General features: G+C 54.7%; 1 protein-coding gene across 1 annotated transcript; it reads left to right on the top strand.

Moving 5' to 3' along the window:
* Positions 1-1,741: 1,741 nt before the first annotated feature.
* RAI2 (retinoic acid induced 2) lies at positions 1,742-3,424 on the top strand. Its single transcript, XM_054389381.1, has one exon. It carries the CDS (start codon positions 1,742-1,744, stop codon positions 3,422-3,424), a length of 1,683 nt encoding a protein of 560 aa, XP_054245356.1.
* Positions 3,425-15,654: the final 12,230 nt, after the last annotated feature.

Below are 15,654 nucleotides of genomic sequence, written 5' to 3'. Positions count from 1 at the left end.
CCCTGGCCAACCTCTTGCAGTGTTGCAGCAGCCTCCTGCTGCACAACTTGTTCCTCACATCCAATCTCAATCTGCTCTGCTCTCATTTTAAACCCTTGTCCCTGCTCCTGTCCCTGCAGCCCTTTGGGCACAGTCCCTCTGCAGCCTTCTTGGAGCCCCTTCAGGTACCAGAAGGCAGCTCTGAGGTCTGCCTGCAGCCTTCTCTTCTGCAGGCTGAACACCCCCAGCTCCCTCAGCCTGTCCTGGTAGCAGAGCTGCTCCAGCCCTTGGATCATCTTCGTGGCCTTCTCTGGACTCTCTCCATTAGGCACCTCAGGACACCCTTGGCCTTCTTGGCCACAAGGGCACATTGCTGGCTCATGAGCATCCTTCTGTCCACCAGGTCCCTCTCCCCTGTGCTGCTCTCCAACAGGTCAGAGGTGTGGTACCAACTCCCTCCCACTGGCCTGGCCAGCTGGGCAGGAGCATTGCAACAGGTTTTGCTTGTAGGGGAATATGACTGAAATGTGTGCAGGTGAGAAAAACATGGATTTGGGGTGTGCTGGTGCTTTCCCATGGTTGCAGGGTTGCAACTGGAGGGGTTTCCATGGTGATGATTGCCATGGCAGGATGCACAGCACGCTCAGGGAGCAGCACAGGCAGTGCCAGGCAGAGTGGGCAGCCCCCAGCCCGAGTCTGCTGGCAGCAGAGATTTCTTTATCTTTCTAGCTTGAGGTGTTGGCACAACACTATTCATTTGCTGCCCTTCTCTCTTTCAGCAGGAGCAGGATGTGAATCTTTTTTAGGAAGCAGATTTTACTGTGGTCTCTCACGGAAACCACCTCTGCCCCTTTTAAATTGCCCTTTGCTTGGTTGCTATCAAGGGTTGGGCTGTCGAAATACATTGGAAGTGGCTTTGATTTTTTTTTATATATATATGGTGTTATTCTTCAGGTCTTTAATGACTCAAGTGGCTGCTTCCCATCACTGCCTCTGTGGGCAGGGATTTGGAGTTGCTCTGCTGTTGCCTGCACACAGGAGGGTGCTTGCCTTGAGTCAGTCCCACCAGGGTGAGATAGGGCCAAGCACTGCAGAGGGACCAGGACCCATTTGCCCCCAAGGCAGACCATTTCTTAGCTGTGATATTTTTAGCAGTGTTTGTTTAGGGCCTTTTTGTTGAGTGAAACCAGCGACACAGTCGCTCAGGCTCTGCTGCACACTGGTGGTAGATGAAGCTTTGTTTAAAAACGTGAAATGGATGGCCTGAAGTCCTCCTTTCAGACTGTGTACTGGGGGGGTATGAGGGGTTGGGGTTAGGGTTTTGGTGGTTTGTTTTGGGTGTTTTTTTTTTCTTTTTTATGGCTGCAGAGAGTCTTTGAGGCCTTTTAAATTATCTGTGTTTACTGCTAAATATAACTCCTTCCAAACTCTTCTTCCAGCACTCACAGCTGTGTGTGCAGCCAGCAGCTCTGCCTATCTCTAAGGGCTGATGCCTGCAAATTGTTTAACAGCTTTCGGGGTGCTGCTGGGGGGGGGGGGGGGGGCGGCGAGGATCTTTAAAGGGCAACGGCAAATATTATTGTAAGGAGGAGATTGATGTGGTGCCTAAAAAAAAAAAAAAAAACACAAACCCAACATCCTTCTGGCTTGCAGGCCGAATAATGTGGGTGCCGACGCCGCTGGCAGCCCGGAGCCGCCGCGGGTCCTGCTGACGGCGATGTAAGAGACGGCAGCCCTGGCCGAGCCCCGGAAGCCCTGCGAGATGGAGGAGCTCTACAAGGACACCCCCAACCTCCCCATGGACGTCACCAGCCCGCCCTCGGCCATGGCCAACAACAAGCTGGAGAACGGCGTGGCCCAGCTGATAACGGCCGAAGCCTGGAACATCAACTCGGCCGACCTGATGAAGAAGGCTCTGTCGCCGCTGGTGACCGTCCCCGCGCCCTCCATCCTGACGCCGCCGGCCGAGTCGCAGAGCGGGGTGGCCCTGAAGGTGGCCGCCACGGTGCTGCAGCCCATTTGCCTGGGGGACAGCCCGGTGGTGCTGCCCATCCACCTGCAGGTGGCCGGCAGCGCCGCGCCCCCGCAGATGCCAGCCGCCGGCGCCTCCACCCCCTACGTGATGACCACGCAGGGCCCGGTCCCGCTGCCCGTCCTCCTGGAGCAGCACGTCTTCCAGCACCTCAACTCGCCCTTGGGGCTGCCCCCGGGGGCTGCCTGCCCCGCCAGCCCCCTGCACGCCGGCCTCTTCCCGGGGGCCACCGCCCCCGTCGGGCAGCCCCAGCTCCTGGACCCCAAGCCCTCCGGCCAAGCGCAGGAGCCGGTCCTGCCCCCTGTCTTTCAGACGCCCGGCTTCGCCGCCGTCCTCCAGGACCTCTTTCCCTCGCAGGGCAGCCTGGGCTCTGCCGCCCCTTGCCAGCCTCCCCCCGACTACGCCGGCCTCCCGCCGCAGGCCTTCGGCTCGCCCCTCTCCCCGCTGGTGCCCCCCGCCACGCTGCTGGTGCCCTACCCGGTCATCGTACCCCTGCCCGTCCCTGTCCCCATCCCCATCCCCGTGCCCATCCCCGTGCCTCACGGCACAGAGACCAAGGCGGCCCCCGACCCGCCCAAGCCGCCGCTCTTCATCCCCCACCCCTGCAAGGGGACCCAGACCCCCCTGGAGAAAGAAGAGACGAAGCCCTTGGAGCTGCCGCAGCCCCGGGAGCTGCCGCAGCCCCGGGAGCTGCCGCAGCTCAGCCGCCACACTGTCATCAAGATGGGAGGCGAGAACGAAGCGCTGGACCTCTCCATGAAGGGGCCGCCCGCGCCCCGCGCCCCCGAGCCTGCCCTGCCGCCGCCGCCCGACGACGGAGCCCTGGACCTATCCCTCACCTCCTGCCGCAAGCCCCACGGGGAAGCGGCCGGCAGCGGCCCCAGCGCCGTCGCCGAGGCCGGGGCGCACTCCGCGCCGGACAAGCTCTCGGTCCCGGCCGCCCCCTTCGTGCCCTGCAAGCCGCAGGAGGCTGCGGGCAAGGCGGCGGAGGGCAGGGGACCGGGCGGGGGCCAGCCGGAGCTGTTGCGGCAGCCGCAGAAGTGGCTGATGGAGCAGGCGGGCAGGGCAGGCTGCGAGCCCAAGGCCGGCAACAACATCGAGATCGTCAGCACCTCGCAGACGGCCAAAGTCATCGTCTCCGTCAAGGACGCCGTGCCCACCATCTTCTGCGGCAAGATTAAGGGCCTCTCGGGGGTGTCCACCAAAAACTTTTCTTTCAAAAGGGACCTGCCCCAGGACTCGGTGCTGCAGTGCTACGACGTGAAGAGCCCTCCGGAGCCCCGGGACGGCGCCGAGGCCCTCAGGAAACCGGTCAAAAACAGGAGCGTTAAGCTAAAGAAAATGAACTCCCCGGAGATCCACATCCTGCCGATCAAGAAGCAACGGCTCGCTGCCTTTTTTCCAAGGAAGTAAATTAGGGCTTTTTAGAATTTTAAGATTATTATGAGAAAGAAGGAAAAAAAAAAAAAACCAAACAATAATAAAAAAATCGATGCACTTGGGTTTGAAACTCAGTTAAAAACTTTTAAACTTATCTTTGTAAGTTATTTGGGGGGGGGGAAGGGGGAGAAGGGGAGGGCAAAAATGGGGAGAAGAGGATGGGGTGGAGAGTCCTGGGTTGGTTGGTTGGTTTTGGTTTGGTTTGGGTTTTTTTTTTTTTTTCCCTTCTTGTTATTTTTGTTCGTTTTGTCACCAAATTTTGACCTTTGTTTTGTTTTCCCTCCTCCTTGTTATTTTTTGTTTGGTTTGCCACCAAATTTTGACCTTTGTTTTGTTTTTTCCCCCCTCCTTGTTATTTTTCGTTTTGTTACCAAATTTTGACCTTTTTGGTTTTCTTTTTGTTTCGTGGGAAACCGAATTAAGCAAAAAAAAAAAAAAAAAGCAAAGCTATTTTTCAAGCAGATTGCACATTTTGCAGCTTTAATGGGAGCAAAGGGATGAGTCAGAAGGGTAAGAGCTATTTTCACTGCCGTAAAGTGCTTTGATGATGTAATTCTTCATACTGGTCAGAATGGAAGTTTCAGAAATAAATGTTTGTATGTGCTAATTGCAGCTTTTTTTTTTTGGGTGGGAGGGGATGGGCGCGGGGTGAGGTGGGGTGGGGGAGGTAATTTCTGCAACTGGCAAAAAGTCAGTGAGATTGGAATGCACCAAAGCTGACTTGGAATCGGCCCAAAGTGGTTAAGAGGAAAAGAAGCAGGAGGCTAAGAAAGATCAAATAGCTCCACAGCAGGATGCCAGAGCTGCTAATGAGGTGCCCAAAGGAGCTTCTGCAGGAGTGAGAACCAGCAAGCAGCACAGCCTGGTGCACACCTGAGGACAGCTGCACCCTGAGAGAGCCCAGAGGAAGCTGGTTTAGAATATTCAGTAATGGTCTCAGCTGTTTAAAGGAGAGAAGCCTGCAAATCATAGCATCATATAACAGCTTAGGCTGGAAGAGACCTTAGAGATCAGAGAATCATAGAACAGTAGAGGTTGGGAGGGACCTCCAGAGATCATCCAGTCCAAGCCCCCTGCCAGAGCAGCAGCACCCAGGGTAGTCTGCACAGGAATGCATCCAGGTGGGGTTTGAATATGTCCAGAGGAGACTCCACAACCTCTCTGGGCAGCCTGTTCCAGAGCTACTGCTCCATCTACTCCAGAGCTACTGTTCCATCTACTCCAGTGCTACTGTCCCAGAGCTACTGTTCCATCTACTCCAGTGCTACTGTCCCAGAGCTACTGTTCCATCTACTCTAACCTCCCTGCCACAGGCAGGGACACCTCTCACTAAGACAATCAGCAGAGGTCACTTCCTGGGTGGGTGGCAGTGGAAGGCCAAGTCTCATTTTTTCCCCATCCTGATACATGACCAAGCTGTTGCTGTTATCTCTGATGGCTGAAAACACTGAAGGAGCAGGACCTGTGGAACATCATCACTCAGCTGCCCACACAGTGGGAATGCACCAGGGAAACCAAAGCTCTGGGAGGTGACAGCTTTGCACTCAGTGCATGGAAAGGACCTGGAGATGCATTTCTGGCTGGTGGCTTCTTGAGTTCCCACAGCTGGCTTGTACAAAGCAAAGGAGGGACCTGAGAGCAGGAGAACAGTTTGTGGCGGGTGCTGCCTGCTTTGTGGCTCTCCCTGGTTAGGTAGAAAAACTCCTTTTGGGTTACTGTTGCAAATGATTTGTTCCCATCGCCAGACCACTGCTGTCTGAATAAACACAGCCATTGGCAACCCATCAGCTGGGTACCCCTTGCATGTAACTCTACCTGTCTTTACCTAGCTGCAGCCAAGCCACTTCCAAGTCTCCTCCTGGACAGCTTTGGGAAATTTTTGCAGTTGTTCATGGCCAGCAGGTTGAGAGGTGATTCTGCCACTTCACTTTAGTAAGACCTCACTTGGGGTGCTGCATCCAGCTCTGCAACACTCAACACAGGAAGGACATGGAACTGATGGAGCAGGTCCAGAGGAGGACCATGAAAATGATCAAAGGATGGAGCATCTCTGCTACAAAGACAGGCTGAGGGAGCTGGGGATGTTCAGCCTGCAGAAGAGAAGGCTCCAGGCACACCTCAGAGCAGCCTGCCAGGACCTGAAGGGGCTCCAAGAAGGCTGCAGAGGGACTGTGCCCAAAGGGCTGCAGGGACAGGAGCAGGGACAATGGTTTGAAATGAGAGCAGAGCAGATATTGAAATTGGAAGAAGTTGTGCAGCAGGAGGCTGCTGCAACACTGCAAGAGGTTGTCCAGGGAGGGAGCTGAGGCCCCATGGCTGGAGATGTTGAAGGTGAGGCTGGAGAAGGCTGTGAGCAACCTGCTCTAGGGGAGGATGTCCCTGCTGAATGCAGGGGGTTGGATGGATGAGCTTTGGAGCTCCCTTCCAGCCCAACACATTCTAAATGAGCAGCTGTAGGGCTAGCAGCCTAATCCCATCCTTAGGCACTGCTACCATGCCAGAATCTCTTGAAACTTTTGGTGCCAACAGACACCAATTTGCTCTTCAGAAAATGCAGCTGCATGAGGAGGTCAGCAAAGGCATTTCTTGGGCTTAGGTAGCAGACAGGGGCCCTGCACAGAAGCACAGCCTCAGATGCAGTCAGAGCCTTGCTTTTAAAGCCTTCTCCCCCCAGCTGGCAGCACTGATGCTGCTGAGAGGAGCATGAAGTGGTGATGGCTTCATTCAACTTCAGTTCTCTGCCTCTGCTTCTGACAAAGAGTTCCTCCTTTAATCAAAAAGCCTCTCTGCTGCTTTGGTTTTTGCTCCTTCCAAGAAGCAGTGCTGCTGAAATGTGTCAGCCTCTGCTGGGTGCAGTGCAGAGGCTCAGGGTTTCAGCATCCCTTGGCACTGCCCCAACTCTGCTTCAGCTGAGCCCCTTCCAGAGTGTCAAAAAAAAAAAACAAAACAAAACAAAACAACCAAAACAACCAACAACCTTCTGAAAAATGTCTTTTCCCCAGGGCAACCCCAGGTGATTTAAGAAGGAGGAGGTCACCCCATTAGCTGCTGTCATTTTCATTTGGGGCTGACAGAAACCTTCAAAAGAAGTTTCTGGGATTGGTTGGTTGGTTGGTTGGTTTTTTTAACTTTGTTTTTGTTTTAAGAAAACCACAACTTGTGCTTCTCACACTGCTGGGTACACTTCCTGCCACCCTTGTGCAAGCATCTTCCCCCACAGCAGCCTCAGCAGTGGTGGGGAGGGCATCCAGCCTCTGCAGACCCCTCCTGCCAGCACCCACAACAGGCAGTGCTGAGGAGGAGGAGGAGGTTTGCCCTCCTATCCTGCCTCAGCTTCACTTCAGCACCCAGGCTACCTCCCAGCCTGCTCTGGGCTGGTGGAACTGAATTTAGGCCCCTGAAAGGCCAAGCACAGATGAGGTTCAATCAGCTTAACACCACTGCAAAGCCATACAAGCACTTCCCAAACCCCCAGTGCCTAGGGCTGACTAATTCATTTTAAAGCTAACTGGTACCAGTTGCAAAGGCAGAGCAGAGCAGCAGCCATGCAGATGCATCTCCCCACAGGCCACCACAAGATTAACTGCAACCCCCTCTTTCTGGAACAAAGCTGGGGAAAACCAGAGCAGGCAGCAAATGTCCTAGCATCCCCCTCTGCCTTGCCCACAGCTGGCCCTTCCCTGGCTCTGTGGAGCTGCCCACAGAAGGACCAAGCTGTCCAGTGCTGCTGATCACCATGGATGTTCCCCACAAGGCTGAAGACACCCCACTAGAATCAGAGAATTGTCAGGGCTGGAAGGGACCTCAAGGCTCAGCCAGTTCCAAGCCCCCTGCCATGGGCAGGGACACCTCACACCACAGCAAGTTGCTCACAGCCACATCCAACCTGGCTGCAAAACCCTCCAGGGATGAGGCTTCCACCACCTCCCTGGGCAACCTCTGCCAGTCTCTCACCACCCTCATGGGGAACAACTTCTTCCTAACATCCAATCTGAATCTCCCCATTGCTACTTTTGTTCCATTCCCCCTACAGACCTGGTCTCACCTGACCTACCAGGGCTTCCCATTGCTTGAACTCCAGAGGCAGGAGGGATAGTATCAGAATCACAGAATCAGCCAGGTTGGAAGAGACCTCCAAGATCATCAAGTCCAACCAATCACCCAACCCTAGCTAATCACCAGACCATGGCACTGAGTGCCTCATCCAGGCTTTTCTTAAACACCTCCAGGGATGCTGAGCCCAGCACCTACCTGGGCAGCACATTCCCATAGGCAATATCTCTGTCAAGAACTTCTAAGCTCAAGCCTAAACCTCCCCTGGTGCAGCTTGAGACTGTGTCCTCTGCTTCTGTCACTGCTTGCCTGGGAGAAGAGTCCAACCCCCCCTGGCTACAACCTCCCTTCAGGGAGTTGTAGACAGCAATGAGGTCTCCCCTGAGCCTCCTCTTCCCCAGGCTGAACACCCCCAGCTCCCTCAGCCTCTCCTCACAGGACTGTGCTCCAGACCCCTCCCCAGCCTTGGTGCCCTTCTCTGGGCACCTTCCAGCATCTCAACATCTTTCTCAGACTGAGGGCCCCAGAACTGGACACAGCACTCAAGGAGTGGCCTCAGCAGTGCTGAGCACAGGGCAGGATGACTTCCCTGCTCCTGCTGACCACACTCTTCCTGATCCAGGCCAGGATGCCCTTGGCCTTCCTGGCCACCTGGGCACACTGCTGGCTCATGTTCAGCTGCTCTCCACCAGTACCCCCAGGTCCCTCTCTGCCTGGCTGCTCTCCAGACACCCTGTCCCCAGCCTGTAGCACTGCCTGGGGTTGCTGTGGCCAAAGTGCAGAACCCAACAGTCAGACTTGCTCACTCTCATGCCCTTGGACTCTGCCCATCTGTCCAGCCTGGCAGGGTCCCTGCAGAGCCCTCCTACCCTCTAACAAATGGACTCCTGCTCCCAGCTTGGTGTCATCTGCAGTCCCTGCTACCCTTTCCTGTCAACCCAGCCTTCCTGGCTGTGCCATGCAAAGAGCAGCCACACACTGGCACCTCTCCTGAGGCTTAACTCTGTTGGGCAATTGACACCAAGCAGAAGCTGCTTGCCTCCCACTCTCCCCTGCATGTCCCTACATCCCCTTGGCACGGGGGAGAAGCAGCCACAGAGCAAGGTACTTAACCACAGCAGAACTGAGCACTTCTACCCTCTCCTCCTCCTCCTCCTTGCCTCTAGCAGCAATTAAGAGATTTTGTACACTGGGCCATTAATTTTCTACAGGGCTACATCTGAACTGCTCCTGAAACTTGTGTGTGAGGAAAAAGGCAGAGCAGCAGCCCTGATAGATGGAGCTGCTGGCTGTTAATGGAGGCATTAATACCTCCTGTGAATCTCCAGGGAAAGGCATTAAGCCATAATGGTAGGAGGAAGATGTTTTACACTGATGGGGACATGCAAGGCAGAGGAGCAGAGAGAGAAGAGGTCCTGCAGACCCTCAGGGGCACCCCTTCTTGACTCCAAGCTTTGACTTGGACTTTGGGAGTGGGTTTTGATTAGGTGAGGTAGGAGAGAGTTGTGGGGGTGAGTTACCCTTCCCCTCTGTTCTCTTCTCCCCCATCAGGCCTGCAGGGGCTTTGCAGAAAGGAGAGGAGGAGCAGGGCTGTGTGTCTCAGGTGCAGACCACAGGTACATGGTGACCTCAGGGGTAGGAGAGCTCAGATGCACCAGCTCAGAGCTTTCCTCCAGGGGACAGCCTTTGTTCTCTGCTGCCCAAGGATGGCCCTGGGCTCAGGGGAGCACAGCTAAGGCTTTGGCACATGAAGGAATCCCAGAGAAGAATGAGCAGCTCCTCAGCCAGAGAGCTCACCTGGGCTGTGCAGGTTTTAGGCTGGGAACAGAGAAGCAGTTAGGTAAGATGCAGATAATTGTGAGCACAAGGAGAAGGTGGGGAAAGGGGAGATGAAAGTTGGCAGTGGAAGCCAGGAGCCAGCCAGAGAATAAACAGGAGAAGCAAAGCTGTGGCCCTTGGCCATCAGACAGAGCACAGGAAGATGCTGGCCTCAAGGACAGGGAGGGTGGGAAGAAAAGTGAGCAGAGAGTGCAGGGAGGGTAAAGCCTTCTGGAGCTGAAGGCAGCTGAGGAGTGAGAGCAGGGGCAGAGCATCCATCAAACCCCAGCATGCAGAGCACACAGGGCAGTGTGGCCCTGCTGCTGCTGTCCTGGCACTGCAGGTGGTGGGGGAGAGCAGCAGCACAACCAGCCTGGCAGGAAGGGGAAAGGGAAGAGCCAAGATATCCATTTCTGCACAGCACACACCTGGGCAGGCATGGCCCAGGCTCTGCCACCACCCATGCTCCTGTAACAGTGCACACCAGTATGCTCCTGAGCACAGACTCATGCAGTCATGCAGGTTGGGAAAGACCCTTGAGATCATCAGCTCCAACCACCAGCCCTACTTACCAAGGTCACCCCTAAACCATAGCCCCAAGCACCACATCCAAACCAATTTAAAACACCTCCAGGCTTGGAGACTCCACCACCTCCCTGAGCAGCACATTCCAATCCCTGACCACTCTTGCTGGGAAAAAAACCCTTCCTAATGTCCACCTCAAACCTCCCCTGGTCCAGCTTGAGGCCATTCCCTCTTGTTCCCTGTGACAAGAGCCCAGCACCAACCTCTCTACATTGTCCATTCAGGTAGTTGTAGAGGATGATAAGGTCTCCCCCTCAGCCTCCTCTTCCTCACACAAAACATTCCCAGGTCCTTCAGCTGCTCTCCATCAGGCTCATTCTCTGGGCCCTTAGTTGCTCTTCCCTATACCCTCCCCAGACCCCCAGTGCCAACTTTTCCTTTTTCACCACTCCTGCCCACTCCCTGCCCAGCCCCACCCTGAGCCAGCAGGACGTTTTCAGCTCCTCACACATCCAGGCAAAGGTCTGCCCCGCCAAGGTTCCACCACTTCTCGCATGCAAAAGCCTTCAGGAGAAAGTGGCTGGCCCAGAGAGTGGCCCTTGAGCAGCAGAGGCAGCGATTCAGAGCACTCTGTGTCCCCCTCACCGGCAGAGGCACCTCGGGACAGCGATCTGCCAGCCCCAGAGGAGTCGTTAAGTGCAGGGAGTCCTGCTGCAGGCTCCCAGACAATGCAAACAGCATTGCACAATATCCTGCTGCCAGATGGTTTCGTTCCTTTCTTGTGTGTGTGTGCTCAAGTTTATAAAAACATGCTGCAGGGCCCCCCAGCCCTCCTCCTGCTCTGCCTGGGAGCAGCTCCTGCCTTGCCCCAAGCAGCCAGCCTGCCACCACCACAGCCACCACCTTACCACCTTCCTTTCTGCACTTTGCTTGGCCTCTCACCTTTCACTTTTCTTCCCCCCTCTTCTTATTTACAGTTGTATTTTCCTTCCACTCTACTACAGGCTCTAAATGCTGAAGTCTGCAGTTCAGAGCACCTGGGGCAGTTATGGCATGGCTCAGGTTGGAAGGGACCTCAGAGCTCAGCTCCTCCAACCTCCCCACCATGCCCAAGGACACCTCTCAGCCAGACTCAGCTGCTCAAGGTCTCATCCAACATAGCCTTCAACACCCCCAGGCAGGAGGCAGCCACAGCCTCCCTGGGCAGCCTGTGCCAGACTCTCACCACCCTCACACTCAACAACTTCTTCCTCAGCTCCACTCTAACCCTGCTCTGCCTCAGCTTCAAACCATTCCCCCTTGGCCTGGCTCCAGACCCCCTCAGCCAAAGTTCCTCTGCAGCCTTCCTGCAGGATCCCTTCAGGTCCTGGCAGGCAGCTCTGAGGTGCCCCTGGAGCCTTCTCCTCTGCAGGCTGCACACCCCCAGCTCCCTCAGCCTGTGCTCACAGCAGAGCTGCTCCAGCCCTTGGATCATCTTTGTGGCCTCCTCTGGCCTCTCTCCAGCAGCTCTGTGTCCTTCTCCTGCTGGGGACCCCAGAGCTGGAGGCAGGATTGGAGGTGAGGTCTCAGCAGAGCAGAGCCAAGGAGCAGAATCCCCTCTCCTGCCCTGCTGCCCACACTCCTCTGGCTGCAGCCCAGCACACAGCTGCCTGTTGGGCTGCAGGAGGGCACTGCTGGCTCCTGGGGAGCTGCTCAGCAACACCCCCAAGGCTCTTTCCTCAGAGCTGTCTCAACCCACTCTGCACCCAGGCTGGATCTGTGCCTGATCCAGATGCAGGACCTTGCACACAGAAGCAAATCCTCTCATCCTAGAGCAGAAAGCACAATTTTCACGGCTGCTAAATCCTGGATTCACAGCCCTGCTAGGGAAATTCTGTTGTTGAACCATCTGAAACATTTCCTCATGTTTGGGGAGGAAAATGACTCATCTCTCCAATATTTAGCACTCCTTTGTGCCCATGTCTGCCTCAAGGCCTCCTAGAACAACAGCACAACACCGTGGGACTGGAACTATTAGGATATTTTATCAGGCAAAGTGCAAGGTCCTGCACCTAAGTCAGGGCAATCCTAGATATCAATCCAGGCTTGTGGAGGGTGAGGAAATTGACAGCAGCCCTGCAGAGAAGTACTTGGGGGTGCTGGGGTGGGGGGAGAAGCTGGACATGAACCAGCAGTGTGAGCTTGCAGCACAAAGGCCAATCCAAGTCCATTTCCACAGAGCTGCTCTCCATCACCTCACCCCCAGCCTGCATTGGTCATGAGGTGCAGGGCACTGCACTTGGTCTTGTTGAATCTCATGAGGCCCACCTGTCCAGCTTGTCCAGGTCCCTCTGGATGTCATGCCATGCCATGCCATGCCATGCCATGCCACCCCACCCCACCCCATCCCAATGGTTGGTGCACACATCAGAAAGAGAGCAGGCAAGCTGCAGAGGCCTTCTCTCGTTGTTCAGAACACAGACAAGAAGCACACACAAAGTCCTTGCCTCAAGAGGGTGTGCAGCAAGTGGAGGACCTGTTTGGCAGCACTGAGGGAAGAGTTCAGCCCAGTACAGGTTGGGAGAGGATCTGCTGGAGAGCAGCCCTGGGGAGAAGGAGCAGGGTTACAGGGCATCTGCAAACTGCTCTGCACCAAAATCTCTTCTGTGCTTTTGCTCCACCACCCAGCTGGGCAGAGAGGAACCTAATGAAGTCCAACAAGAACAAGTGCAGAGTCTTGCACCCGGGAAGGGAGAACAAACTGCAGCAGGACAGGTTGGGAGGGGATCTGCTGGAGAGCAGCCCCAAGGAGAAGGAGCTGGGAGTGCTGGGGGGCAGCAAGTTCTGCATGGCACAGCAATGTGCCCTGGGGGCCAAGAAGGCCAAGGGGGTCCTGGGGGGCATTCAGAGGAGTGTGGCCAGCAGAGCCAGGGAGGTTCTACTCTGCCCTGCTGAGACCTCACCCAGAATATTGCATCCAGTTCAGGGCTCCCCAGGTCAGGAGGGACAGGGATCTGCTGGAGAGAGTCCAAGGGAGGGCTCCAAGGATGCTGAAGGGACTGGAGACTGCCTGGGGAGGAGAGGCTGAGAGCCCTGGGGGTGGTTAGTGTGGAGAGGAGAAGGCTGAGAGGGATCTGATCAATGTCTATCAATAGCTGAGGGCTGGGGGGCAGGAGGGAGGGGACAGGGACAGGCTCTGCTCAGCTGCACCCTGGGATAAGACAAGAGGCAATGGATGGAAACTGCAGCACAGGAGGTTCCGTCTCAACATGAGGAGGAACTTCTGCACTGTGAGGGTCCCAGAGCCCTTGAACAGGCTGCCCAGAGAGGTTGTGGAGTCTCCTTCTCTGGAGACTTTCCAGCCCCATCTGGATGTGTTCCTATGAGACCTGTGCTGGATTCTATGCTCCTGCTCTGGCAGGGAGAGTTGGACTGGAAGCTCTCCAGAGGCCCCTTCCAACCCCTAACATCCTGTGAGCCTGCTAAAACTCCTCTCTTGGAGACGTGGACAGGACTAGCACAATTGCTTGGGGCAACAGAGTGTCTCCAGAAGTAGAGAAAAAACCTAGCCCTGAGAAAGGAGCTCTCCAGCAAAATGTTTGCCTCCTGCCTCTCAGCAGAGGTTTTCTAAGGTGTGCCACCATTCACTCAGCCTTTACCCAGTGCCTTGCCACTTGCCTCAGCATCCACCTGGGAGGGCAGATGAATCTTTGTCTTTTCTCTTCTTGACCTCAGTGCTGAGACTGCCAAGGCAGGGTCATGGCAATTATCATGGTGGTTTGTGGTTGTGCTCCTTTCCTTCCAGCTGTCAGCACTAGACAGGAACCACTGGCAGAGATGGCTTCTGCCAGCTTCCAGCTCTACAGCTGTTCACATTTGTCTGGTTCACACAACAGGGGATGCCATCTCCCTTTCCTCCTGGTGCTGGCATCTCTTTGCTCACCCTGTTTGTCCTGGAAGGCCTTTTCAGAGGCTGTGCATGAAAATCTCTTTTAAAAAGAGAAGAAACAGAGGTGTGCAGCCTTCACTATCAGCACCCAGCAGCTCCCCTGCAGATAATGAAAGCTGAAATAAAGCTGGCAGTGGTCCACAAAGCTACAAGGGGGTTAGAGCAGCTCATGCAGGACGACTCAGCTTGTAGAGGAGGACTAGAGAAGAGCAGATTTAGATTGGAGACCTCAGAGCAGCCTTCTGGTACCTGGAGGGGCTCCAAGAAGGCTGCAGAGGGACTGTGATCAAAGGGCTGCAGGGACAGGAGCAGGGACAAGGGTTTGAAAGGAGAGCAGAGCAGATTGAGATTGGATGTGAGGAACAAGTTGTGCAGCAGGAGGCTGCTGCAACACTGCAAGAGGATGGCCAAGGAGGGAGCTGAGGCCCCATGGCTGGAGATGGTGAAGGTGAGGCTGGACAGGCCTCTGGGCAACCTGATCTAGCCCAAGCTTTGACTTTGACTGGAGGACAAATCATGGGAGGAGAAAGTGGCAAAACCTTTTTGCTCTTTTACAAAAACCCAACTCTGAGGCTCACATTGCAAAAACAAATTTTACAAAAAGCTATGAAATGCCTCACAGCTGCAGACTCAAAATGCACTGAATTTGCCCCAGGCAGTTCAGATTTCAAGGAGAGAACTTTTCAAAGTGGCTTTGTGTGACTCTTGAGCCAAGAGGAGCACTGACACTGGAGGAAAATGATGCTGGTACTTGTGTGCTGGTTGGGAAGCTTTGCCAAGCCAACGATCAGAGCCAAGGCTTGAGAAGGGAACAGCAATCACTGCACCACTGAAATGGACACAAAATCAGCTGCTGCCTCCCTGCAGCACTCTGAGGCAGTTCCAAACAAGCACTTCTGACTCACTCCAACAGTTTTCCATGGAATAAAACAGAGACCTTTGAAAGTGCCCTCAAGGGGCATCTCTTTTTATCTGTTCTTTTGTTTGTTAGTTTTGTTTTTCTCTTCTCTCTTTAAAGCAAGTCAGCCTAACTCTACATTTTGTGAATCACAGAAGGGCTCAGGCTGGAGATTTTTCTTTCTGGAGAGGATTTCTACTTTAAGAAAAGGGTCTGTGAGTCTCTGTTGGTCACAAAAGAGCCAGAGGGTTGAGAGGCAGGTGCCTGTGCAGCTTTCCTGTGCCTTAGTTCACAAAGCTGTTCATGTGTGCCTCAGCTTTAGCCATGCAGCTTGTCCAAAATTTACAGTTCAACAATCTGTACTTGCCACAAAGCCAGGAGAAAAACTTGCTCTGCTGAGGTGAGCTGACACACAGAAGGCAAAGTACAGCAGGAATCATGGAATGGCTCAGGTTGGAAGGGACCTTAGAGCTCAGCTCCTCCAACCTCCCCACCATGCCCAGGGACACCTCTCACCTAGACTCAGCTGCTCAAGGTCTCATCCAGCCTGGTCTTCAACACCCCCAGGCAGGAGGCAGCCACAGCCTCCCTGGGCAGCCTGTGCCAGACTCTCACCACCCTCACACTCAACAACTTCTTCCTCAGCTCCACTCTAACCCTGCTCTGCCTCAGCTTCAAACCATTCCCCCTTGGCCTGTTGGTGGACACCCTTCAATTCTGCTCCAACTCAGCAGACAGAAGGAGATGCTCCTACCTTTTGGACCAGGTTCACACACCTAGTGTTGGCATTCAATGCTCAGTTCGATGTTCATTTCACTCTGTGACAGCCAACCAAGTTTCTGCAAGCTGTCAAGAGCTGCCACATGCCAGGGAAGAGTTCCCCTTGCTTCCACAAAGAGCAGTCACACAGGTACACCAGACCAAAAAGGGACAATCAAACCCATGAACCACCTCTTTTATTTGTTGTTGACAGAAGAGAAC

The sequence above is a fragment of the Indicator indicator genome, chromosome 1 (assembly GCF_027791375.1).
Source record: "Indicator indicator isolate 239-I01 chromosome 1, UM_Iind_1.1, whole genome shotgun sequence".
Lineage (NCBI taxonomy): Eukaryota > Metazoa > Chordata > Aves > Piciformes > Indicatoridae > Indicator > Indicator indicator.
This window is presented reverse-complemented; position numbering and strand designations above follow the sequence as displayed.